The sequence below is a fragment of the Acartia tonsa genome, chromosome 7, assembly GCF_053477335.1.
Source record: "Acartia tonsa isolate MP-2025a chromosome 7, ASM5347733v1, whole genome shotgun sequence".
Classification (NCBI taxonomy): Eukaryota; Metazoa; Arthropoda; class Copepoda; order Calanoida; family Acartiidae; genus Acartia; species Acartia tonsa.
This window is the reverse complement of record NC_137266.1, coordinates 29634242-29661166: the sequence shown is the minus strand read 5'-3', so window position 1 is coordinate 29661166 and position 26925 is coordinate 29634242. Positions and strand designations below refer to the sequence as shown.

General features: G+C 35.3%; 1 protein-coding gene across 4 annotated transcripts in view; it reads left to right on the top strand.

Annotated features, from left to right (window-relative positions):
* LOC145325232 (uncharacterized) overlaps positions 1-26080 on the top strand; it is a 60485-nt gene extending 34405 nt beyond the window's left edge. For 3 of the 4 annotated variants that reach the window (XM_080168154.1, XM_080168156.1, XM_080168155.1), the window contains 27 exons: positions 3358-3488; positions 3781-3884; positions 4313-4392; positions 5846-5952; positions 6381-6461; positions 7004-7078; positions 7401-8782; positions 11192-11524; positions 12008-12120; positions 12591-12718; positions 13116-13260; positions 13657-13775; positions 14130-14209; positions 14528-14581; positions 14783-14875; positions 15188-15424; positions 15712-16578; positions 17210-17295; positions 17540-19351; positions 19662-20658; positions 20891-21085; positions 22349-22416; positions 22726-23406; positions 23748-23812; positions 23977-24229; positions 24415-24528; positions 24821-26080. In XM_080168154.1, the coding sequence (XP_080024280.1) occupies positions 3358-3488; positions 3781-3884; positions 4313-4392; positions 5846-5952; positions 6381-6461; positions 7004-7078; positions 7401-8782; positions 11192-11524; positions 12008-12120; positions 12591-12718; positions 13116-13260; positions 13657-13775; positions 14130-14209; positions 14528-14581; positions 14783-14875; positions 15188-15424; positions 15712-16578; positions 17210-17295; positions 17540-19351; positions 19662-20658; positions 20891-21085; positions 22349-22416; positions 22726-23406; positions 23748-23812; positions 23977-24229; positions 24415-24528; positions 24821-24919 (8499 nt within the window). In that variant the 3' untranslated portion in view covers positions 24920-26080. The remainder of the gene's footprint in view (positions 1-3357; positions 3489-3780; positions 3885-4312; positions 4393-5845; positions 5953-6380; positions 6462-7003; positions 7079-7400; positions 8783-11191; positions 11525-12007; positions 12121-12590; positions 12719-13115; positions 13261-13656; positions 13776-14129; positions 14210-14527; positions 14582-14782; positions 14876-15187; positions 15425-15711; positions 16579-17209; positions 17296-17539; positions 19352-19661; positions 20659-20890; positions 21086-22348; positions 22417-22725; positions 23407-23747; positions 23813-23976; positions 24230-24414; positions 24529-24820) is intronic. The other variant, XM_080168157.1, reaches the window with a different exon arrangement.
* Positions 26081-26925: the final 845 nt, after the last annotated feature.

Here is a 26925-nt window from a genome sequence, read left to right as displayed (position 1 = left end):
GATACTTTTGATAATCATGACTGCAATAATGAAGCTCCCGAATATTTCTCTCTTGATATAGATGATGATTTAGAAGAGGATAATCCTGCGCTGGCAGCTGTTGCCAAGCTGGCAAGTGAAGGATTACCAGCCTGTGTTGCATATGAAGAGGATGGGATTAGCTATTGCAATCTATGTGACTTTACTTATACAACAAGACAGAATCTGTACATACACTTGGATAAACATGGTGTTGAATATAGGTGAGCTACTTTATATTTACCTTTTATATTTGTTTTCAAATTTGTCTTTAAGCAGCTCAGTTTTTCTGGTTTGTCATAACTAGGTATAAAAGGCATATTTATTCACTAAAAAAATTATTGCCTTGTTATTGCTTCTATACTTTCTTTTATTAAATTTTGAAAAACTGTAGGGTAAGGGGGGGGAAGTTTCGGTAAGGGGCTATTCTCGGTAATTTCGACCTACCTTCATTAAATGACCTTTTTCTCCATGTTCCTTTCAAATGACAGAAAAAAACATGAAAGCAAATTTGTTCCTTATTAAATTCCCTACAAAAAAGTATAAAATGAATTTTTTGTGAGATGAATATTAAGGGTACTTATTGGGTCTCAAAGTCGGACGAAAAATTTTTTTTTTCCAAAAATTTTTTAGTAGGTGTGTAAAGATCGATCTACACAAAAATTGGTAAGACCTAGAGCTGATCTGAAAAACTTTTTGAACTAGAAATTGCCCGCTTTTTCCAAATCCGTTGAGAGCTTTAAAATCGGGTTAATATTTTTTTTAAAAATGACCAAAGTTGGCGCCGGGGGAAAAATCGGTAATTTCAAAAGAAATTAAAATTCAACTTTTAAGGTCATGTTTTCATGTTTTCTTTTGTCAAATCTATTATTCCATATGGACTTTTTAAGAATTAGGCCTAAAAATGAATAGAACAGATAAAAAACAAAAAAAAAATTAATTTTATTTTTTGAATCAAAATTTTGCGAGGAAAAAATCAAAATTTCTGGTCCTTTGAAAAAAAAAATATTTTTGACATAGGAGGAATAGTCCGATCTTTATGAATTTTTTTGTGGTTAATCCCAATCACCTATACTAATTATGATTTATTACGCTTGTTTGCTCGTTTGGCCTTTTTTCATCGATTTTTTTAAGGTTAAAATGTAGTCAAGATTTTTTGCAAAGATGACACTTTTGCTTCAAATTCAATTTTTGAGGTCAATTTTTAATCAATTTTCATGTTTTTTGGGCTAAATCTATAGTTCAATGTGAGCTTTTTTAGGATCAGGCCTAAAAAGTAATAAAATACGTTTTTTTCTTACATTAATTTTAAGTTTAAAAAAAAAAATTTTCAAAAAAAAAATCGAAAATTCGCGTCTTTCAAAAAAATTCATTTTTAACATAGAAGGAATAGTCCGATCATTATGAAACTTTTTGTGGATAATCCCTATAACCTATACTAATTATGATTATTTATGTTCGACTGGCCGTTTGGCCGTTTTTCATCGATTTTTTTTAGGTTGAAAAAAATTACCGATATTTCCCCCGGTGGTGGGGAAATATCGGTAACTTTTTTGCGGTCAATTTCGGCCAACTTCTAAAAGTCCTAGGATAATGTCCTTTTAGGACCTGATAGTCCTTTCCGTAAGCTTTCTACTGGTCTTGGTTTCATTTGAAATTATTAATATTTACCCCATTTTTTTCAAAAAAACCGAAAAAAAACCGAAATTTCCCCCCCCTTACCCTAGGTAATTCTAAATTAAAGCAAAATTTTTTTGTTCACCTTTTGATACCTACTAGTTGCTAACAATTTTATAATACTTAGATACTTAAACTTCATTTATTCTATAATAATACTTGCATACCAAATTTATTTTTATTTTTAGATTATGTCGAGACAAACTATGTCGCAAAATCTTCTCCCCCGACACATTTGATTTCCACGGTTGTTTCTCGCAAATCCCGGAACAGCTGGGAAAATTTCCGGTCAACAGAAAATCCAGGAAAGTATCTGAGAACGAGGAGGTATCTTCTGATAATGAAGGGTCAGATGAAGACAGTGCGGAGGAAAGCGACAGTGAGGATGAATCAGAGAGTGAGGAAGATGAAAACGAAACTCCCCTGCTGGATATTGTCACACAGATGACTAATGACCGCTTGGGAGTGTGCGTTGGCTATGAAGTAACCGACGGGCACAATCAGTGCAATATGTGCGACTATTTCTGTTCCTTCCGCGGTAATCTACATCCGCACATCCGAAAACATGGAATAACAAGCTTTGAATTCTGTAAAAAGCCAAGAGAAGAATCGACGCTAGATGAAAGTCATACCCGTGGCTGCAGAAAAATATTCACAATTGATTCGTTTCCTTATCATACTTGTACGGACGAAACTGAGGAAAAGCTGGGAGATTATGCAATCGGCGGCCCGGGCCGGAAATCCAAGAAAAAGCTGAAAAAACGGCGGTCACGACAGCTGCAATACGGAACGCCTGACGGCACACCGGCAAAGTTTTACTGTGACGGCTATACAAAGCTGTTTCACAGGCTAGCCGCCAGAGACGGGCATAGTATGGGCATGGATGCTACCTTTGTGCGAAACGGCCAGCTGGAGCTGGTCTATTTGACCGCTGGACAGCTGAAAGCAGTTAGGGAGTTCTGTTGGGGAAGTGATAAATACTTTCTGGTAGGTTAAAATCAATGGATTTAACAAAGAAGGGATGTTACACCTAAATAAAAACTAGTATGCCATTAGAATTTTTTTTAAAAATTAAATGTTGATAACCATTACAGCATTTTGTATTCCAAAAATCTATAAATTATTATTATTTTCATAGATTATAATATATCTTCTTGGCCTTATTACAATATGCGTCCACTTAGTTATGTTTGTACAGTCAAAAATATATTAATATAAATATTCATATTGTATGTATATTATGTATTTAATACTAATATTTGTCATTTGTATTACAAATTTACTATTTCTTATCAGTACAGCGTTAGGTTTATACTGATAATATATGACTTAATTTCTACTACTGTTGTATACATATTAATTTTACTATGTTTCACATTTATTATATTTAGGTATTCTTTATTGATTTTATTTAGGTCTTTTGTTTATTGTATTTACTCTGTACATTAATTTTATTATAAAAAATAGGTATTTACGTGTTAGAATTGAAGGGAAGCTACTCTAGAAGTTTTGAGTTTAATGTCTTTTAAACTAAATGTAACTTTGGTTAAATTACCTAGAATTTTTATAATCGCAAAAAAATCTGTCAAAATTCTTTAAGTAAAATTATGAAGTGAAGCTTTTCTTTAATTTACTCACAAACTATTTTGTTTTCCATTTTAGAAACCGCAGCCAGTACCAATCTGCTGTGAATGTTTGGGAACAACGGAGAAAAATCCTTCAGATGAACCTGAACAGCTGATTTCTTGTTGGGGCTGTGGCACTTCAGTCCATCCTTCTTGTAGGGTTTATAGGTGAGTTACATAGATTGAAGATAGTTTATATAGGTATTTTTCTTCTTTGGGTTGCTTCGATGATAAAAAGGGTAGGTACTAGAAAGAAAAAAGAGAGTCAAATCAATTAACAAAAAAGGTAGAATGAAAAATTGTTTGAATAGTGAAGTTTAAAAACATAGAACCTAAATGCCGTGTTTCAATATAATAACAAAAAATCTATTTGTTTAACGTTGATTTTGAGTGAATTTTGTTAATTTCCTCTTTGTATGTTACTTTATTCTTGCCAAAACTAATCTAAATTCTATTTTAGCAATGAGTTAACGCGCTACTTTGAAGAAAATGGATGGGTATGCGACGACTGCAAGTCTTGCATTGTCTGTGAGCTCTCACCATCGGAGAGTGACAAGAAATCAGGTATAGCAGATTATAGAGAAGCTTTGCTCATAATATCTTTAACTTAATAAGAAAGAGATAGTTCTATGATTTTTGTAAGATCCAGATTAGCTTGTTTCCATAGTAGATGAATTGGTATTTTTTTTAGCAGTTTCTAAAAAAACTGCGCGGTAAAAACAAATATTTTACTTCGTCTTTTATTTAAATAGCCGGATCATGGAAAGATAGGACGGAAACGAAGTAGCGGGTTACATCATATTTTCTCCTATTTCTAGCCTCTACGGGGGGCTCCAACCCTGTGGGGCAATCATTAACAATTACCTAACCTAAAATAATCTATCAAGAGCTACTGTGAAAATACGACGAAACCCACTACTTCGTTTTCTTTCTATGATCCAAATATCCTGTTAAGTAATAATAATAATATTATCACATTTTCTTCTATTTAGAACATTTAATGATCTGCGAGTATTGTGACCAAGGAGTGCACCTGTCCTGTCTACACCCTGTACCTGATAAGAGACCTAAGGTATAATATTTATATTAGTATTGTGACCAAGGAGTGCACCTGTCCTGTCTACACCCTGTACCTGATAAGAGACCTAAGGTATAATATTTATATTAGTATTGTGATCAAGGAGTGCACCTGTCCTGTCTACACCCTGTACCTGATAAGAGACCTAAGGTATAATATTTATATTAGTATTGTGATCAAGGAGTGCACCTGTCCTGTCTACACCCTGTACCTGATAAGAGACCTAAGGTATAATATTTATATTAGTTTGTGACCAAGGAGTGCACCTGTCCTGTCTACACCCTGTACCTGATAAGAGACCTAAGGTATCATTTCTATTCAGGGAGGGAGGGGAAATTAGACTATTTATTACACTAGTCCCCAAAGTCTTAAAATAATATTTTCTTATTCATTTGCTAAACAACTTTGGAGACTTTAATTAAATTTTGATATGTTGGTTCATTTAGTTGATTGTCCAAACGTTTCAACACTAATTGTAATCTACAGAAGGGGTAATTTTGTGGATCATCATTGGGGATGTACATAAATTTTTAGGACAATGTCTTATCCCTTTAGATCCCTGAATTTTATGACTTTATTGGCTGTGATGCCAATCCGCATCTGTATTTTAATAATCTGCCAATATTTTGACAACCCGATCCGAATCCGATTTTTTGAAAAATTGTGCCTCTGATTTGCTTATTATACTTCATATCTCTCTGATCTGGAAATATTTGATTTATTGAGTCTTCAATCTTTACCTAATTAAAGTCCAGAGGTTAATCATTTAATTTTAAAGTCATGCAGTCCATTTATTGGTTTAAATATTTTTTTTTCTTCTTGATTATTTATACCTATCCATTTACTGGATATTTATTTGTATAAATCTTAGACTTGATCAAATTAAAAAATAACAAATATGGTTACCAATTAAAAGAATATACGTTTCTTAAATGTTCCATTACTGCTAAGCAAATTATGTTAGAAAAGTTCTGCAAAATTGTTAATTAGTAAAAAAATATTTATTTAGAAAAAGATTAGGTACTTAACTTTTAAATATAAATCCAATATAATCTTTCTACTTATTAAAAAAACATCTCTTAAAATCTTTATTTATTTATCAAAATAAATATTAATTTAATAGTTTTTCTCTTTATCAAACAAATATTATAATACATCTATTAATCTACCTGATTGTCAATGTCTAGTTTCCTTCTATTCTAGTAACGGGATGTGTGTTTGTTTGTACCGAAGGCTCTCGCCAACCGCTGAACCGATATGATTCTCCTTTATTTTTCATAGGTCCTAGGAAGGTTCTTAACTATTTTGGGAGGTACCATCACCCTTCCAAGAGAAATCGCCCCTAGAAAAAATTGGGATATCGAATTCAACTCCCCTCTAGTAGCCAATACTCTATCCTTAAATTATCTTTCTAACTAGATACATATTTATTAATCTATCTATCTAGGTTTGGAATTGTGATGATTGTCGGTTAGCCCGAGGAATGTTACCCATGGGTAATATTAGAAAGGCCAAACAAGAACTACCAGACGTTGTCAAGAAATCGGCGGCAAAGTAAGTTTTTTAGTAGCAGCGCTTCTACTCCTTAGTTTCTTTTAGACAGTTTAATGGTCTACTTTTGACCGATATACCATTCATTATTTTGCTCGGAGTGAGAGAGGGGACAATGAGTTGTTTATTACACTAGTCCCCAATTTTTTATAATAACCTTTCTTATTCTTAACAACTTTGGGGACTTTTAATGAATTTTAATTGGTTGCATTATTTAGTTGAGTGTCTAAACGTTTCAACCACAAATTGTAATCTACAGAAGGGATAGTTTTGTGTATTAACATTGGGGATGTACATCAATTTATCGGCCATTGTCTTATCCCTTTAGATCCCAGATACACACTAAGCAACGAGGTCATTGCTTGAATGTCATACAGTGACTATGTGAACAGTTTATGACCGCTTTAAGACCAATTTTGTCGATTTTTCAGGTCTTACTTTGCCAACCGGTCCTTGCTTGGATTTGAGGATGATGAGGACGACCTTCAGGAGGTTGTCAGACAGAAGGCCAGGTAGTAATTTTATTTGTTTTTTGTTACGTTACCGATAGTTGTGATAGTCTTCATTCTCTTCTACCATGGTACTTAGTTTTAAAAAAATAAGAGTAAAAACTTAGATTGGACGATAGTCTATGATAAAATATTCCCCTCCCCTCTCTCAATATAAACAAAACTAGCAGCTACGCCTCTATCATTTAGGGTATCTGTATTCAAAGAAGCAGAAGAGGCTAGAAAAATAGCTTAAAGCCATCCAAATACTGAAAATAAAAATTAAAAAAGGCTTAAACTATCACAGGACCTATGTAAAGCTTTCTTTAAATAGAGAACCCAATCGGTTTATAAGTAAGTTATTGAGATCTAAAGCTTTAAACAAAAACCCTTACTTCTATATATAATAGGATAAGGGAAAAATAGAATGAACGCCAGTCTACGATAAAATACCCCCCCTCTCTTTATACACAAAATTACCCAATTGTAAGTCAAGATTATTGTTACTTTAACCAATTGCAGGTTTCGTGGTTTTTTACAGGACATTTTTCATTTTTTTTTTCTAGGTATTCTCTATCTGAGGATGATGGGAGATACCCCCCGCCTCTGTCTCCCCAACAACCTATTCATAATAATTCTAGGCATGGATTTAGTTCCTGTATACCTAAATATTAAGGGGTTCGTTTAGGAATCGTAAGATGATGTGTGCCTCCCCTCATGATAAACAAAATTACCTCTTTAAAAAATTCAAATATTTGCTGAAAGATTTATCACTAATAGTTTCTACAATCAAATGAAAGTATTATAAAAGGTCCCCAAAGTTTATAAGCCAACGATTAAGAGAACGTGTTAATAAAACTTTGGCGACCAGTACAATTTAAAGTCTTATATTACCCCCCCCCCCCCGTGCGGCCCCTTCTTATCGTTTTTAATACATACACTAACTAAACCCTGATGGTACAGGCACCGTCACCCGCACGACAGCAGCAGTGGACACCATCACAACAATGGTAAGGAGGTCATTGATTTACTCACAGAGGATGAGGATTTTGGCGGCACCGGGGAAGGGGACACTGCTCCCAGCAGCCCTCCAGCCTCGCCTTTACCCCTTCTGGGGGCGCAAATTTCCCATCCGCCCGAGTTAATTAGTAACAAAGATATGTCAGGACTTAATAATGAGTTAACAAGTGATAATAATAAAATGGAGACAATGGACTTTGTTGAACATTTTCCGCAGTCCAGGCTCGGCACCTCGCCGCGGCGGAGTTCACCACTGCGCCGCCAGGCTAATTCAGCCGCCTCGTCACCTCAAAGAAAACTACCTCACTCGGACAGTGACGAAAAGGGCCACCCGACCACCCCAGGCCCAATGTTGTCCCCCAAGAAAAATTCATTCCTACAGCAGGCATTATCCCCCAGAAAATCGCCCCGTCCCGATCGTTTTAAAACTGGCCACGAAACGGACCCGAAAATGTCTCCGCTGCGTGATAGCAAGGAGTCATTGAGGGAAGAAAATGGCGGATTTGTTGGCAGTGGAAGTGTCTCTAAGAAGGATACAACTGCAGCCGGCAACCGTGAAGATAATGCTGTGATAGATTCTGAAAAGACTAAGAAGCGAACACTCAAGACTGGTGGGCTAGAGCTAGAAGGAGACCAGGGCTCCAACCATTCTGCTGCAGATTCCCTGCCGCGCAAGAAAAAGCGGACCAAGTCCATGTCAAAGGAGAGCAGTTGTAAGGCGACCCAGAATGGAGATAGTGATGTCAGCGATGCGGAGCTCGAAGCAGATAAATCTGATAAAAAATCCGGGAAAACTAAAAATGGACCTCTTGATTACATTCCACAAGACATCAGGTTTGATCCCAAGAGTTTGGAGAACAAGCCAAAAGGATTAGTTGATGCCCTGTCCAATTTCTTTACACCTGGCTTGAAACGAACATCCCGAACAGCAATGAACTCCCTGCTAAAGCCTGAAACTCGAGCTGATGAAAAAGAACCATCCAAGAAAGTGAGGCTTAGTGTGGACGAAAAAGAACTTCAACACAGGGAAGATAATTCTATCACTACTGATAGGAAAAGACATGCTTCTAGTGGACAACAACAAGTTAAAAGTCTGTACGACGGATTAAGTCATTTATACACCGACTGTGACAGCCGTTTAAGATCCGTTCCCATGACCAACTATTCGGAAAAGCAGGGACAAGTGGCGTCGGCTTCTGGTGCTAGCGGCGAACAAAAAGCGGGCCAGAGCCCCGAGAGGATAGCCAGCCCGCACAGGATGTCGGATAGTGAGCTGAAAGAGAAGGCAGAGAGTAACCTCAAGAAGCTCAAAGAGAAAGGAAACAGTAAGAATAGATACAGATCTTAGCATGGTTTTTTGTAGGGTAAAGCGGGGCGAACTCGGTCTTTTTTTCGTTTTTTTGAACCTGCAAATCGTAAAAATTATTTTTTTTAAATGGGACCAAGACCAGTAGAAAGATCTCGGAAAAGTCGATCAGGTCCTAAAAGGACGTAAACCTAGGACTTTAGGAAGTTTGTCAAAATTGATCTCTAAAACGGCACCGACTTCGCCCCGCCTTGAGGCGAAGTCGGTAGGGCATTTTCAAGCTTCGAAAAATCGATGACGTATTGATTTTATTACAGCATGCCCAAAAGGTAAAAGTTGCTAAATGTAATAAAGAGTATGCACAAAAAATTTTATTAAGATAGGTCAATTTTTTCTACCAAAAAAAATAATTTTTCCGAAGTACGCGAAATTTGACTTTTTTTTCAAAAATTTTTTTGATAAAAAACATAAAAATACTACTAGAAAAAATAACTTTTTATGACTTTAAAGGCCTGATCCTTAAAATTCAGGCAATTTTGAATAGATTTGGCCAAAAAAAAATTAGTTCTATTAGCAAAATTTCCTAAAAAAATCAAGTTGAAAAAAAGAGAAAAGTTTGGCAAAATCTGTGGTCGATTTTCCAGCTTCAAAAAACCTATGACATATTGATTTAATTACAGCATGCCCTAAAGGTTAAAGTTGCTAAATGTAATAAAGAGCATTCACAAAAAAAAATTATGAAGATCGGACAATTTTTTCTACAAAAAAAATTTTTTTTTTTAAGTACGAGAAATTTGACTTTTTTTCTCGAAAATTTCACTTTTTTATATAAAATTGAAAAAGTTAGTATAAAAAGTGAAAAAACCGAATTCGCCCCGCTTCACTTTTAGTCGATTTAAGAAAAAACTATACAAGCTTTTTTAAAGTTTTAAACGGAAATGGATAGCCTATTAGATTCTTAATAAGTCCCCTGAAGACGTCTAAGCTCTAGCTCTTACCAGTTTTTGTCCAACTTACCGTTTTTCCGACCGAAGCAAAAAAATCGAAAAAAAAATTTTTTGTCGTCCGACTTTAAGACCCAATAAGTACCCTAAAAATTCATCTCACAAAAATTTCATTTTATACTTTTTTGTAGGCAATTTAATAAGGAACAAATTTGATTTTATGTTTTTTTCTGTCAGTCGATTAGAACATGGAGAAAAATGTCATTTAATGAAGGTGGTCAAAAAAATACCGACTTCACCTCAAAACCGAGATCGCCCCGCTTTACCCTAGTAGTTTATTGCTTTTAGTTTGATGCACTACGGTATGTTCACTTGAAGTTAACACTCTTGCACCATTTTTTGTGTTTAATTTTTTCCACTGCTTCTTAGAGGCACATTATAGCTTTTTTGTTTTAAGTTGCATGTATTTTTTTTTTGTAAACACTGCTTTGGGTAAATTATTGCTTATTGACTAGTTTTATGCTTAACTAAAGAAATTTACTACCTAACATAAAATATTTTGTCAAAGAACTTTGAAATTGAATGTTTCATGGATTTTTTATTATAAATTATGAATCAAATGGTTTAAAGGATGTAGAATATACGTGGATATTATGATTATGACAGGGGGAAAAATTGTCGCCAATTTAGCTTGCTAATGTAGACGCATTTATTTGTCCATTCTTTCATGCAGTAGGAGGGAGGGGATGGAAGTGGGGTCGTTCTAGTACCCCGCTGCGTGTTTCACTTGATATGAAATTCATATTATCTTTTCAATGTAAAAAATTTTATATTCATTTAATTTGGTCTACTCAAATGTAACCGGAAAACATATTATATATTAGTAACTTTATGTTTGGTGTGCTTATAGTTTTGCATGTAAATATATGTAGCTTTGTTCTTTATGTTGTTCATAGCTTTGTTTAGTAGGTTTAGTTAACATGTACCTAACAATTTATTTTTTTCTTATTTTCACCTGGAAAAAAAAGAACTATTTTCATTCTTAACTTCTCACCAAGTCAGAAGATTCCAAAATAAACCTATTTTGTCTTAACAAATGATAATTTTTGAGTGGTAAAAAGAAAGGGGCATATAATTTTTTTTAACAATAAAACATACCTCTGAATTTGGACCAAAAGGAAATTAATGTAAAAACGAAAAAGTAACAAATAACTAATTAAAATGTTTGTATTTAGATGCTAAAATGGTTACTCGGTATTTAAATATTTTATTTAACACATCTATTATTGCTTAATGCCTTAAAAGGAAGATGACTATTGAGAATAAACCGTCTTCCTGAGTTTTCAAGACAATGAGGAAGATGTATTTATTATCAATTTTCCTATCCCTATTTTGCATGTGCTTATGATCATAACAACACTGTTAAATTAAATTCAAATAATTCATATTTTAATTTGCAAACACTATAACATATTTTTATTTAGAGCGAGAGAAGAAACGATTAAATGCTGCGCTACCAGCTGGTGTCACGGAAAAGGACGTACAGCTGTTCACGCAAGCCCAGGACAATGCCAAGGCATTCCTAGCGGAAGAGAACAAAAGCTTACTCTGCGGAGATTTGGAAACTTCGCCTACGGCGACTTTATCAGCTGCCAACCACAAATTGCTGGCGACACCGAAAGCCAGCGGAAATTTGGTTAATTTGGGCGCTAGTCCGGCCCTGAATAGGCCGCCAAGCACTCCGAAGGCGGGTGCCAGTGGTGTAAATGGTAATGGAATTAACACCCCTGCCCGCACTCCTGGCGGTCAAAATCAAGGTAAACTTAATTTTAATGAATGTATTTTATCTTAGAATATAAAGGAGTAAGGTTTTTTTTGACTGAAGTTAAAGATCTGGGAAAATGCTGGTCTAAATTGTGGTACTCAAAGATAAGTCTTTAAAAAATTCCTGGGGGGGGGGGGTTAAGGCTATGTTATTGATCTCCACAGCCTTCCCCTAGAGACTAGGGGGGGGAATTATTAATATTATTAAAAAAATATTTCCTCATTAAGATTTCGCAAGCGATTGAGTTCTCCATTTTATGGAAGCTTCATATAAGGACCAAAATGGTTTTGTCTGTTTTTCTGTCCCCTCCCTACCCCTTTAATACATTAATGCAGATCTTCTGGATGCTAGGGGCGCGGTGGTCCCGCTAATAAAAATTCTTTTGGTATTGCTCTCTTTTGAACGCTTTTTTTTGCTTTCTAAATATTTTTTTTGAATATTGGTTTTATTTATTAAAAATACATTATTTGTTTAGGTTTCCAGGGAAGCACTGCTGGAAGTCCCGGGTCCTTTGCCATGCGCAGCCCTCAGCAGATACAGTTTGGGAAATATGATATCAACACTTGGTATAGTTCACCCTATCCACAGGTAGTAACGTTAATTTGAACTGGCTTTCCCGTGCAAAAAAATACAGCTTGTCTTGCAAATTTTCATTTTTTTGCAGATTCGTCTGTGTTTAGAATTTTAATAACGGAACTAAACAATAAACAATTTTTTTTGAATTGTAGAACTATTAAGGGATCTTAAGGGATAAGGTAATGGGCGGTTAATTGATGAAATTCTCTAATGTTTGTTGATATGCTCAATTACACAACGTGTAGATTAAAATATTTGTTTGAAAAGTTTGAACAACTTCAGTTACATTTAGACCAACCAATAATGATTTAACAAAAGTAATTAAGTTTTTAAACAAACCAATGACAAAAGGTGTTTTTAAAACTTTTGGTACCATCACATATAATTTACAGTACAATTCCACCCCTTCCCTTTAGAAATATAAAACTTCAATTGAAAGGTTTAGTGATTTATAAGATTCTATTTTTATGATTTTATCTCAGGAGTATGCAAAGCTACCAAAGTTGTACCTGTGTGAGTTTTGTCTCAAGTACATGAAGTCCAGAGACGTACTCAACAGACATCTGGGCAAGTGTCCATGGAGACGACCACCGGGAACTGAGATCTATAGGTTAGTAGTTACGCTTATTGATTTTGAAGGATTTAAAAAAAAATAGATGTTGCTTTTTTCATAGCATACAATAAACATGGCATAATCCAATAAAGTAGTAAGATTTGTTTTGTATCCGAAGCTAAAGATTTCATAAACAACCGAACTGATTGAGTTTTAATTTCCTGGAAAGCGAAGGTCCCGGGATGGTTTTAGGCTTTTTAGGACTTTTGAAAAAAAGGGCAAATAGTTTTCATTTGGTTTAGATATTATGAATATAGCTCACATCTTATATATGAATTTATAAGTCGGAAGATTTATAAACTGTTACAAATATAAGCAAAACGGATAGTTGATAAAAGAAAAACTAGGAAAAAAGATGGTGAGACATACAATTTTATATGAATTTAATTTTCAGGAAGGACGGATTGTCAGTATTCGAAGTTGATGGAAACACGAACAAGATCTACTGTCAAAACTTGTGTCTTCTGGTCAAGCTTTTCCTTGATCACAAGACCTTGTATTATGATGTCGAGCCTTTCCTTTTCTATGTTTTAACTCAGGTAATACATTTTTTATTTTATGTTTATATTTAGTGTAACTTTTAAGTGAAAAAATACAGACCTCTCATTGATGTAGATCAAGCATATTTATCTTGGTCAGACTATTTCCATATTTACACATTCTCTTATTCGTTGACCAAAAAAACTTTAGGTTTTAAATTTGAATTTCGATTGGTTAGTTCCAAACTAGTAGTGTCCAAACTTTACAACCAATAATTTGAATCTACATAAGGGGTAATCTTGTTTATCATCATGGGGATATATATCAAGTTATTGTCTATTGTCTTATCCCTTAAGATCCCTAAATGACACACTATTACTCTGTATTGTAATTCACTAGAAGACTATTCTATTTTCCTACCTTTGCTTTTTAATTGATTGGATGTTTGTTTCTAGAATGACGAATACGGGTGCCACCTGGTGGGATATTTCAGCAAAGAGAAACATTGTCTGCAGAAGTATAATGTGTCTTGTATCATGACTATGCCCCATTGTCAACGCCGGGGCTATGGCAGGTAAATAGTATTTAATTTATCTGATGATAGATTTATAGATGTCTATATTATTATAAGCAAGCAAAACAAAAGTGTATTTTAACTTCATTGGAAACATAACAAATCTATAAATATAGATGTATAAAATAAACAGACAACAACCTGGATCCCTCTGTTGGGGACCTTTTACGTCTGCTAGCAAATTGCTTTCTGGTCGCTATTGGTTAATTTTGAAAGACCTAATTGAAAGTCGGCATAGGGTTCTCGGGGTGGGGACATTCAGTTATTTAACCCCTTCCCACTCTTTTGTTTTAATCTAATGGCAACAGTTTTATTTTAACAAGAATTTTAAATATTTGATTATTTTTATTTTAGGTTTCTCATTGATTTCTCATATCTGTTATCAAAGAAAGAGAAGCAACCAGGAACACCTGAAAAACCCCTGTCAGATCTAGGTAACATGGTTGGATAGATTATCATTATGGAAAAGTAACATTATGTCTGTGTGTAGAGAAGGATCTTGCTTATAACTGGACCGATATTGTTCTCCTTACATTGAAGTCTATACATATTTTGCAGGGGGGTTATCTCCACTCTCAAAAGAGAAATCTCCCGAAGAAAAAAATCCTAGAATAATAAAATTAAAGTAAAGGGTCGACTTACCTTTTTCCCTTATGTGCTTAATGAAATACAAAAATCTATTTAGAATATTTTTTAAATATACCTTATAAGAAAAAAGTTAATTTTTTGTAATACTTACTATTTAATTTTAGGTCGTGTATCATATCATTCCTACTGGAAATCTGTTATTCTAGAGCATTTAGCAAGTAAGCATTTAATTTTTTATTGATAGATTTTTAATTCATATTTTTGAAGATTTCTTAATCCGTAAAAATAATGTGTACTATATTTATGACTTTTAAAACTTTTAATATAACGGCAAAAAAAAATTCTTTAATTCAATGACTTTACGTTAAAAATGGTCCTTTTAAGTATCTTTAACTCTGTTTATATCATATTTTTATTAGGTATACGAGGTCGTGGACATGTAACAATCAACCAAATAGTTGCAGACACTGCGCTACATCCAGCGGATATTGCTTTAGCCTTCATGCTTTTAGGTATCATGGATAGATAGAAAATATGTAAGATTTTAGAGAGAGAGAGGGGAAAATTATTTAACTAGTCCCTAAAGTCTTATTAGTTGGGTAACATCTTTGGGGACTTTAACTGAATTTTGAAAAGTTGTTTCATTTTTTATGTGTCTAAACCTTTTAACAACTAATTTTAATCTACAGAAAGGGGAATTTTGTATATTACAAGTGGGGGTGTACTTCTATTTATCGGCCATTGTTTTATCCCTTTAGATCCCTAATTGAATTATCCAATAATACACTAACTTTTGGAATTTAAACCTAACTTTTCGTGTTCAGGATTTATCCGTAAGAGCATGGACGGCAAGTATATCCTGGCCGTGGATTGGTCCCGCATCGACGGCCACATGGCCGCTTTTGCCACCAAGTCCAGCAGCCGGCTGGTACTCGACCCCGAGGCTCTGCACTGGGTCCCACCCCCCGTTCCAGGATTATTACACAGCCCTCTGAAGGAGGAGAGTGAGGGAGAGGAGAATTCTGAGATGGAGGTGGTTTCTAGGAACATTGAAGAATCAGGTAAATAGATGGATAGAAGATAGATTAAATGGAAAAAAAGATGGATGTATAGAAAAAGTTAAAATAAATACGTAAATGAAAAGATAATATATTAGGCAGATAGAAAACATATAGCTGCTATCAGCAAAAAACTATGAACTAAATACTGGTTAAAGATAGAGAATTAAGTTAGATTTTAAGTTAGTTAGAAAATGATAATTGTCGAAATAAAGATATTTATCTGTAAAGATACCTAGTTTAAGTAGGTAGGTAATTCTTTATTGAATTAAATATATGCATAATTTTAGGAGGACGGAAAAAGCGTAGATCCAAAGTAGGAGGAAGGAAAAGTTTACAGAACCAGGGAAACTCTAAAGGGTTGGATGGAGGGGCGTCAAATTTACAACATCGACGCAACGCCAAGCATGATAGCCAAACCGACGGTAACTCAAGCAGCACAAACAGTCGGCGGAACATAAACCGCCGGCCAAAATACGAGGACATGAACAGCGGCGATTCTGCCGACGGCGAACAATCAGACTCGGACGCCGGCATGTCTTCCGCCGAAATGGCGGATGTTGCTGCCAAAAATGCCGCCGTCACAGCTGCTATGCTTGGCCACGGTGAGAATGGTAAAAAGTTCTCGCCGAAGAGTTCCCTAAACAACGGTTCACAATCACATAATAATCACAAACACAAATCATCTTTTCATCAAAACCGCCACTACAAATCGCCGAAAATGCTGGATCAAAACCAGAATCGGCCGCCTAAGGATAAAACCAGCAGTAGTAGTAAGAAAAAGCACATCCAAATGGCCGATTCCAGCGACTCGGAATCCGACGAAAATCAATCGCCTTTGAGTCGGGCCCGTAAAAATGAAAAACTGTTATCATCCCCAGCTAAATTCCACCTTCCCGCCTATAAACGGCGGATAGCTAGCTCGGGAGAAGAATCCGGGTCAGATTTACCGTTATCAAACAATAAATCTAACAAACATTCTGGTAGAAAATCCTCGAGCGAAAGAAAGCACAGACACAATCATCAAAGATTAACTAAGACTGAATTACAAGAACAGGAACGTTCAAGTGAGTCAGAGCGAAGTCAGGATGAGAATAAACCACCTGGAGGCGGGGGACAGGGTCAGGGGGCTCCCAAAGAGTCCAGAGCTATAGCAGGTATTAAGATATAAATAATACGAGTGAATTGTTTTGGATTTTACTTTAAGAAAATAGTACCTAGTTTTGTTACTGATCCTGCGTTGTCTTTTAAAATGTTTTTATTTTAGTAGCGAAGCTACTCTTAATTTGAAATGTCCGTATGTCTGAAACGTTTTGGGGAAACGTGATTTTCTCGGCTCCTATTAAAAATAGAAGGCTTAAACTTCTTGTCAACATTTCCACCAATATGAAGCATAATTAAGTATAAAACATCTATAGCGGTCGAACTGCTTTTGAGCAGCGTTTTAGTCGCTTTCACTTTTTGCAACAGATTATTCGGCTCTTCAAAAGATAAACGGTTGAAACTTCTTGCATATAGTCCTTTCATGTACCATAATTAGGTATGAAAAATACTTAGTATGGCTGCTTTAAAGCAGCTTTTTGGATGCTTTTCTTTTTCAACTTTCAACGTCATAAATTTATTTTTGTAAGGTTTACCTAGTGATTTTAAGTTTTGTATATTCTCTCTCTTTTCTTTGTTATAATTACAAATAATCTGCTCTTCGACCGTTTGTCTATTTTATAATTGATTTCATGCTTCGCAACTTATGGATGTTGTCATCCTCGTTTAATGTTTTATTTGATTTAGGAAAAGATTCCAAGAGAAAAGAGGAAAGAAATAATTCTCAACCAAATTCTCAAGATAATGTTTCCATGCCAGAGCTCGAACCACAGGTAGCAGATGGATATTCATATTTATTAAGAATAAGATTAATAAGTATCTAGTTAATAGACATTTGTGTATATGTAGATTACTATTGGGTACATACTTGGTTTCTATTATACATAGGTATAAAAATGTCTAAACGTATATCAAAACAAAAAAGCCTTTCTTTGATGCCTTAATGATAAAAAAAATAGGTTTCGTGATTTGTTAATGAAATTAAGAATATTTTAAATACAATCTATTTTTTTTCAGGTTCAAATGACTCATTCCCCTAGAAAACAACTTGCCGACCCAAGCTTATCCTCGGAAACACCAAATAAACCCATATCACCATCAAAAACCAAAACTTCACCTCCAATAAAAACGACACCTAATTCAGACAAGTCACCAACAAAGACTTTAATATCGCCCAGAGATTCAAGTCTATCATCAAAAAGTGATATTCATCAAATGCCTCAAAAGCATATTTCACCCACTGCATTGGTTAACACCAAGAGCAAGCAAATCTCAATTGAATCATTCATTCAGAAGTCAACAACCATGCCGCCCAACATTATTTCTCCCACTGCAGCAACTGTCAGTAGTCAATCAAAATTAAGTCCATCGCTAACAGTGGCGGCTGCCAGCAAACTGCTTTTACCTGTTACCTCGCCTTATGTACCTAATATCGGAAGTGTTCTTGACAAGACTGAGGGTGTTATTCTTGACAAAGGCCAAAGAGAAGCTATTGAAAGCAATTTTAGTCTTAATCAAGGCTATCTGACTGCTTTTGAGTCATTTACTTCAACCTTAGGTCAAGATAAATCAAAGGCTACTTTAAGACCTGATTTAGCATCTAGTAACAAATCAAAATTACCATCCCCTCATTCTTTAGACCAACAAAACAAGAACAAGGTTCTTTTAAAGACCGAAGAAAATTCCTCAGTAAAAGGATACACCTTAATTGCCTCGACCCTGCATCCAAAAACAATTCTTAGAGATGAGAAAAAGCGGCTGCTTGAGGAGGAAAAGAGGGCCGCAAAGGCTGAGCTTGAAGCCAAAAAGCAGCGGGAAGCTGAACGCAGAAAAGCTGCTGAGGAACAACAAAAAGCTGCGAGGCTTGAAAAAGAACGGCAGCAAAAAGAGGCCGATAGACAGAAAAAGCTGCAGCAACAACAGGCAGCGGCTGAAAAGAAGCGGCGGGAGGTGGAACAGAAACATCGGGAAGACCTGGAGCGGATACAAAAGATCCGCATGGAGGCGGAACAAAGAGAGCGGGAGGAAAAGCAGCGCCAACAGCGAGAGGCGGAAGAACGGGCGGCTAAAGAAGCCGAGGAAATGCGCCGCCGCGAGAAACTTGAACGGCGGCGACAAGAAAAAGAAGAGCGCAAACAGAAAGAACGTGAGGAAAATGAAAAACTTGTTCGCGAAAAAGAAAAACTTCGGGAAAAGGAAAGAATTCTTGCAGAGAAAAAGAAAAAGCAGCAAGAATCTTCTATTCAAGGAAAAATAATCTCCAATATTCCCTATCACCCACCGCCTTCTCATACACCCGGCCAAACCCAACCGCCACAACAAACGCAACAAAATTACGCTCAATTTCAACAACAGCAAACGAGCTCCGAGCTTTTACCACCCGTGTCCTCAGCTTCTGAAATCAAAACGCCCAAAAAGCTTAGACGTTGGCCAACTGAAAATGAAAGTCCTAATCCCAAGAAGAACTTTATTGAGAAGCACCAAGAACAGTTGGAAGAACAGGCTAGATTATCGTCAAGTTCAACTGAACAATCAACACCAGCTGTGCAACCACCAATTAAAACTCCAACAGCGACTCAACAAAATAATGTTCAGCAAAAGAATCCACGAACACAAAACACGGAAAATGTCCGAAATCAGAATGCTGAAAATCAGCGTACAACTAAAGATGGCACTAAGAGGGTGAATGCTAATGGCGGCAAAGGTCCTGAAGAGAAATCAGATTCAATATTTGAGAATCTTGGCTACAATTCTGGTGACGATGTGGTGAAGTTTGGTGATGATCAGCTGGATAAAAATCCTGCGCTGAAACCAGCTGAAAATAAACAGGTAATGATTTAAATGTTGACCATTTTAAGAATGTAAATTACAACTTTGAAATATTTGAAGTTTAGGTAGGTAGTTTGCAATTTAAAATCTCTTTGACAAATTCATTGGATTCTTTAGAAAAGTACCTATATGTTAAAAATAAATTGTACACTAATTACCGACTTAGAAAAAAATATGTGTAGTAGAATTTAAAGTGAAAATTATTTCAATCTTGCATTAAACTATCTAGGTATTGTTTTAAGATTTAGCTGGAAAAGAAGTATATCACTAACTTTGGCTTTATTAAGATGGTAAATATTTTTTTTATCAGGAGGATGACGATTCTTGTTCTGCTCCACCCCAAACATCTACGACAACTCAGCAGCAACAGCAAACAACAACAACGCCATCTATAGCAACCACAACAAGTTCAGTGAGTGTTGCTGCTACAATAACTATAACAACTTCAACTCAATCTACTTTGGCACCAACACAACCAGAAAAACTACCACCGTGTTCTGTTGCTGCAGTTGAGAAAAATTCAACCTCAAATGTTGTACAACAACCACCAATTTCAACAGCAAATAATGTTCAAGAAGAGCCCAAAGTAGTTGTAACTCAACCTGAAATGATAAATCAGCATCATACTCAAAATCAACAGCAGCAGGTTGAGCATATTCAACCACAGCAACCACAACCTCAAATTGATCAGATTTCACAACAACAAAATATTGAACAGCAACAACCTCAAGCACAGCAAGTGTTGGCTAACCAACATCAAGAAGAATTAGTGCAACATCAACATCATAATGTTCCACTAGAACACCAACAACAACAAGTTGTGCAAACTCAGCAACAACAAGCTCAAGTGGTTGCTCAAGTATCTCAACAACAACAAAGTCAAGTACAGCAAAGTCAACTACAACAACAACAACAAATGTCATCAGCTCAGCAGCAGCAACAACAGCCAGCTTCTTGCATGGAACAGGAGAAGCTAAATCAACAGCTTCATCAACAACAGTTGGATGCAAGCCAGCAGCAGCAGTTGCAACAACAGCATTTGATGCAACAACAATTACAGCAACAGCAGCAAATGCAAGAAGCAGCGGCTGCTGCCAACGCAATGCAACAACAACCATCAGCAGCTGCTAATCTGGAACAATGTGCAGTGCTGCAAGAACAACAGCGTAATCTTGAACAACAGCAGTTGCAGCAGTCCATGGACGCTGCCCAAGCGCAGCAACAGCAGTATATGACCGAGATGGCTGGTAGTTATTATCCTGGTGGTGACGGCACGGATCAGTCCAATCAACAACAATTTTATCCAGGTACAAACTTTTATTTCTTTTCATGATGTTTTATCGTGATAATATTCTAAAACTATAATAATTTGTCCGTCTCGCAACAAGAAGTACTAAAAATTGCGTAAAGGCTTAAAGCAGACATAAAGTGAAAATTTCAAAAATCTTTTCTAAATAATGTTCTACTCTTCTTTTTCATAAAATTATGGAATCCATATTGTTACCTTAAACTTTAATTTAAATTTGTTCCTAATTTCAGGTGATAAAGAGCAGCAAAGTCTTGGTGTGTACACTCCTGACTCTAGCAGTAACTCTGTCCATTCCATGCACAGTTACAACCCTGGCCAGCAGACCCCTGCCACAGATACATCAAGCACAGAGTATCATACAGCTGTTAACAAGCCTGGCAGTGTTCATACCAGTGAAGAGTATCATCCTAGCGAGGCTGATACAGGTACAGTCATAAATAAATAAAAACAAATAGAAAGAGTTTGCATATAGTATATAGACTAGCGGCTGCTCCCATAGCATCTTCTAGGGGCTCTATATTGGAATGATATGGAAGGGCAGAAAATAGCCTTAAACCACACCCGGACGTATTTACAGGGATAAGGGATGGGAAACGTAGGAAAATATTATTTCAGGCCTATTTCAAGCCTAGGCCTATTTCTAGCCTAATAAACCAGTTTTGGGATGGCGCAGTCGTTCGTATATTACGCTAATAAAAAAGCTGTGTGTGTGTGTGTGTGTAGATAAAGTATAGAATCAAATTCAGGTAGCTAGTTTAAAGTAAAAAACATAACTTTTTATAAACCTATATATTAATGGCTTTTGTTAAAATGAAGTTTTTTCTCTCCCAAAATTTTTTTATCTTTTACTTTGGTAATTTGAACTGTCAGAAAGCTATCGTTGGGTTTCCCTCAGACAGATTTTAGTTTGTATTATTTGCATTTTTATTAATGAGTAAAAATTTTATTTGAAAATTTCATTGCTAATTAAAATTCAAAATAAATAAATTAATATGCACTTGGGTAACATTCTATCAAGTATTCTTTGGATACTATTACGTAGTGATATATTTGTACTGTGTTGTATTGTACATATATTAGGGTTAAGATGTTGTATCAATTCCGTATTAAATTTTTAAAATTCAAAATACAACATCTAATTTATAAACTACCAAATGAAAATTCGTAGCTACCTCCTTTCCAAAAAATAATCCCGTTATTTTTTTTTTTTCTATATGGCTCTTTTTTAATGGTTAACTCTAAGCAGATTTAATAATTAAGCTAATGTGATCAAACACCATTTATATTTATTTTTTAGTAGCAGACGAAATCATTATTTTTTCGAGAACTGTCTGCTTCTAAAATTTTTCGCCAATTGGTGATTGGTTGTTAAAAACAGGCCGATTCTTATTGGTTTAGAGCTATAGCTACTTGGGAGCGTCCGCCAGTTTGATAGTAATTTGTAATAGTTGCAATATCCCTTTAGAATCTAGGCCGGGACCTAATTAATGGCCAGGTTTCCTATCCCTTATCCCTGCGTATTTATAAAAATGAAATATCCAAGGACCTATAAAAAGCTTCATTGTAAGAACCTTAGCGGTTCGGGAGTTATCGAAATCCTTCGCTACAGAAAAAAAAGATTAATACTTTTATATAATAGATTAAAATCTCGAGATATCGATTAAATAATTATGATATTTTATTCCCAGGTTCTGGTCAAGCTCATAATACCTCAGTTATGGAGAGTCCAAATAGCATTGCAGAAATGACGCCACAGGTATGTACACACAGTTCTTCATTATTCATAGTTGTACAATTGCTATGCATTTATTAAAACCATATAATAAGCTTAAAATGTAATCAATACCTTTACACATAAATAAATACCTATACTTGTGATTTGCCTCGAACAATGCAATGCAGTCAGTCAAAAATATTATTGTAACAAATTTAAAAATGTATTGCTTATTTTAGGCATTTTCTTAATCTTTTAGCTAAGTTGCATATTCAAGTTTTTTAATTTGAGGTAAACGCCTCAAGTATTAGAAATAATTCTTTGATCATTAGTGACAATAAAACTATTTAGGTGTACCAACAAGAGCAGGCAGCACTGAGTCAAGCTCACCATGCTCACGCTGCTCTGTCAGGCCACAGCTCACCACAGCAACAACAACTAACCTCCATGCAACAGCTTACAAAGCAGAGCCCACATCACAGCCTGAGCGCTCACTCACCACACCCCATTCCAATTCAATCCCCGCATCCCCAGCCTTCGCCGCATAACCAACAAACCTCCCCACATCCTGCGATGACCGCAAATCCTTCCCCATATCATTCCTCAATTCCGCATCATTCCCCCACTCCTGCCCCTAGTTCATATCCTTCACCGCGAGGTGCCAGTGGGAGCGCGGCAAGTAACGCCAGTCAAACGGCAAAATCACCGGGTCGTGGTGTTGCACCGCCATCGGCGCGTAGCACTGTCCAGCAGCAGTTAGCTGCCCAACAGCTACAGGCAACCGCTAACTACTTCAGTCACATGAATGAAGCTGCCCAGGCCGCGCATATGTTGGCTGCACAGCGCAAGTCCCATCAGGCACCGCATAGCGCCATGTATAGACATGATGCTGCGGCCTTTAGTATGTTTGCTGGTGGTATGTTCCCGACAGCGGCCACAGGACACCATACACCACCGCCGTCGGCGGCTTCGCTAGGAGCGGCGTCTGCGCACCATGGAGCTAGACACCCGATGGACCCTCATACACAGCAGGTAGCTTGTTTTCCCCCATAAGTTTTCTTCTTGTGACCTATTCCTTGAAGACTGCTTTATTTTTTTTTTGAGGGGGGGGGGTATTTTTAATAGTTATTTGTCGCATTGATTATAGACAGCATTCCGTGGATATTAAAATGAAAAGTTATTAGAATATATCTTGTATTAATTTTATCAATTTTATTTTAATATTCGTGGAAAATTGTCTATTATACGATGCTATACATAATTTTCACTAATACTATGCCTGAAAACCAGTTCTAATCCAGCGGATATTAATCGGTTTCGAAGCCATACTGGGAAATATATTTCTGATTCTGAACAGTATTTTAATATTTTAGGCATTCTATGGAAATCAGCATCAAGCTGCTCAGCCTATGCTTCAGTTACAACAGTTGACTCAAAGGTATTTTTTATATTGAATCTATGAATAAATCTATCATTTATTTTATTTTTCTGTCTTTAGTTTTGAATCAAACTTTATTAACATTTTCTATGAGCTTATTGAATTCCTTCTTAATTTTTCAAGTATACCAGACTTATGTCTCAATAACCTAACACTTAATTTAGGTTTGAATTGCTGCCACCTTCAGCCGTTCAGCACGCAGCTCCACCTGTGTCTGCTGTCAGCAAAGCTTCAACGCCTCCGTCGGCCATTGCGAATTCGCAGCGTGGCTCAAACAGTGGCAGCAAACAGTCGAGCAGCAGCAAGGCACGCAGTAGCAGTCAGGCGGCTCAAGTAGCGGCTGCGGCTGCTGCTCAAGCCGCGCAACATCCGGCGGCTGGCTTGGCTACCCTTCCTGGTTATGGATATCCTGTTCAGGTACATTATTAATCTATATAGGAATCACCATTTTTAAGTTTTAAACACAAAAGAGCATTCATTCATGTCAAAATTCGTATTCAAAATAGCTAATACACATCTACGTTGCATTTAGCTTTGTACAGAGTTTGAAGTTATTAGTACAATTCTAGCAATCTTTTTAAAATAATATTTGAATTTTTCAGGGAGGTGTACAGCGGACTGGTACAACACAGAGGCACAACTACTCCAGCTTGATGCAGTACAACGCAATGCAATACAATGCTATGCAGTACAATGCAATGCTCAACCCTGCATTGGTAAGTAGATAAAAAGATATTACAACCCAAAATAATGCAATGCTGATTATTGCTTTAGTAGTAGATAATAAGAACTATGATTTCCTATGCCTTGCCATTAGTTTCCATTTATGAGGGTGATATAATCTATAATATAAGTAGGTACTAAAATTGCTGGTCCGGGAAGATTATTCTAAGTATTGGTGCAGTTTTAGGCTATTTTTAAAGTTTCCATAGGTACTTCCGAGGCAATTGTTAAAAGATGTTCAAACAAGACTTGAAGACAAAAACCTCAAATAAAATTTTATTTTAGGTGAACCAGATGTATTCTGGGCACTATGATCCACAGCGCGGGGCAGCAGCTGCATCCACACAGATGTACGGATACGGGGCTCCCTACTATCCCAGATGATCTACACCACCCGTGCAGACAACCAGCTGTGTAGTTGTGTCTTGATAATTAGGTTCCTAAAGATATTTAATTACTTAAGTATCACGGTAGATTTTCTTTATTTGGAAGATTTTATTTTTAAGTTGTTAAAGCTAGAAGGTTATTTAGGACAGAATTTCAACTGTGATACTTTAATATTAAAAACCTTTTGGAACCTCATTTTTTTTTAAACCTTTGACTTTTGACTGAGTTGTGAGATAATATGCTGTTGTTTTTATATTTGATATAGTGTACCTGATCATTATGGACATCATTGTCCTTGGTTATCAAGAAATTGGGATTTTAAGATCGAAAAATTAAGAGTTTTTGCAACTATGATAGAAAGATAATTTAGTTTCTAAGAATAATGTTGATAAGAGGCATAAACAGATCATAGTGAGAATTTTTTATTTTTTTACTTTTTAATCAACAATTTCTTGATAATAAGAAAGGTTTAAGAAACCTTTAGATGAACTGAGAAAAAAACGATAATCTTTGATGTTTTGAAGTTATTAAATCGAGCTGTACGTTTCTATTGATTTTACTATTAAGTACCTACCTTGAATTAGAAATTATTGTTGAACAAACTTTGAAAATGTAGATGGCGGTTTTTTGAAAGAATTTCTGTTTTTGAACGAACTGACGTTTTAATATAATTGTACGTTGTAAATTTGTGATGAAAAGCAAAAATATTTAAAGACTAAAAACGTCTTGAATAGTAATTTATGTAATATTTTTTTGATCTCAATTTCTCAATAAAATAAGGAAAATTGATCTTATGTTTAGTTCCTTATTTTATTAAATGTTATTTTTTTTATTATGCAAAAGTATATTTTTGTTAGGTCTTTCATTTTCATTACTTTTTTGTATATCTTAAATTCGTCATTAAAGGCTTAATAATTATAAAAAAAATATTGTACCAAAAAAGTTTCAATTTTATCTGTTAAATTGTTTATTTTTCATTATATTAAATTAAAATCACTTTAAATACAATAGAAATTAATATAAAGGCATAATGTTATTTTACTGTAATAACCAAAAATATTAAAATATGTGTATTAAAATGAATAAAAAATATGGCAAATTGATATGAAAATATAATTGTCCAATTGTGTAAGAGAAATAAATTAAAAGTATCATTAATGTTGTTTTTATTATTAGTTGTAAATTTACTTTACAAATCCTATGTGTCGGTAGATATGTAATGAAACAATACGAAAAAGTTTTAGTTCAATAAATATTAATGTTTTCAAATGCAACACATGATATCCTTGAACATATTAAAAAGGTACTGTGATTGCTGGCGATAGGTTGGCTTGTGTTTGTGTAAGAACTTGTTTTTTATTTCCTTAATACAGAGGTTAAGGTGTAAGTTCAGTTTTGACAAAAGATAACGAAGATTTTCTACAATAACAAGGATGAAAATATCCATTACAGCGAGCCTTTACAAAAATTACTTAAAAGTAAGAACAAAAATTTTATGATGATTCCGACTTATTATCCTCGGATAATTTTGTAGAAACGCTAGATAGTTAGACTAAGATTAATTTTTTCAATGCACGTTATCTCTGTTAATGATTAAGTAGAGTTGCTACGCTTTAAAGAGTGTACCTTACTGTTCTAGGAATCTTCATGTATTCAAGGCTACACAAATAGAGTCTAGCATGTCATTTTAGAATAATTGATATTCTGTCTGATAGCTGACGGGTTCTATAGCTTGTAATTTGGCATTATCACACAGCTAAAATACAAAATTGTTCTTTATCGCTTCGTATTATATACAGCTTTCTGCGGATATCAAAAAAAGGTATAAGATCTAAACTAGTTTTTTAGCCCCTAGGCTACAAAACTGGTTTTAAATATATGATTTATTTTCATTCTCGTGGTAAATTATCTGTAATACGATGCTATAAATGATTTTTCAGTATGGCTGCGGATATTAATTGGTTTCGATGTCATACTGGAAAATATAACCTACTGCTGCTTTG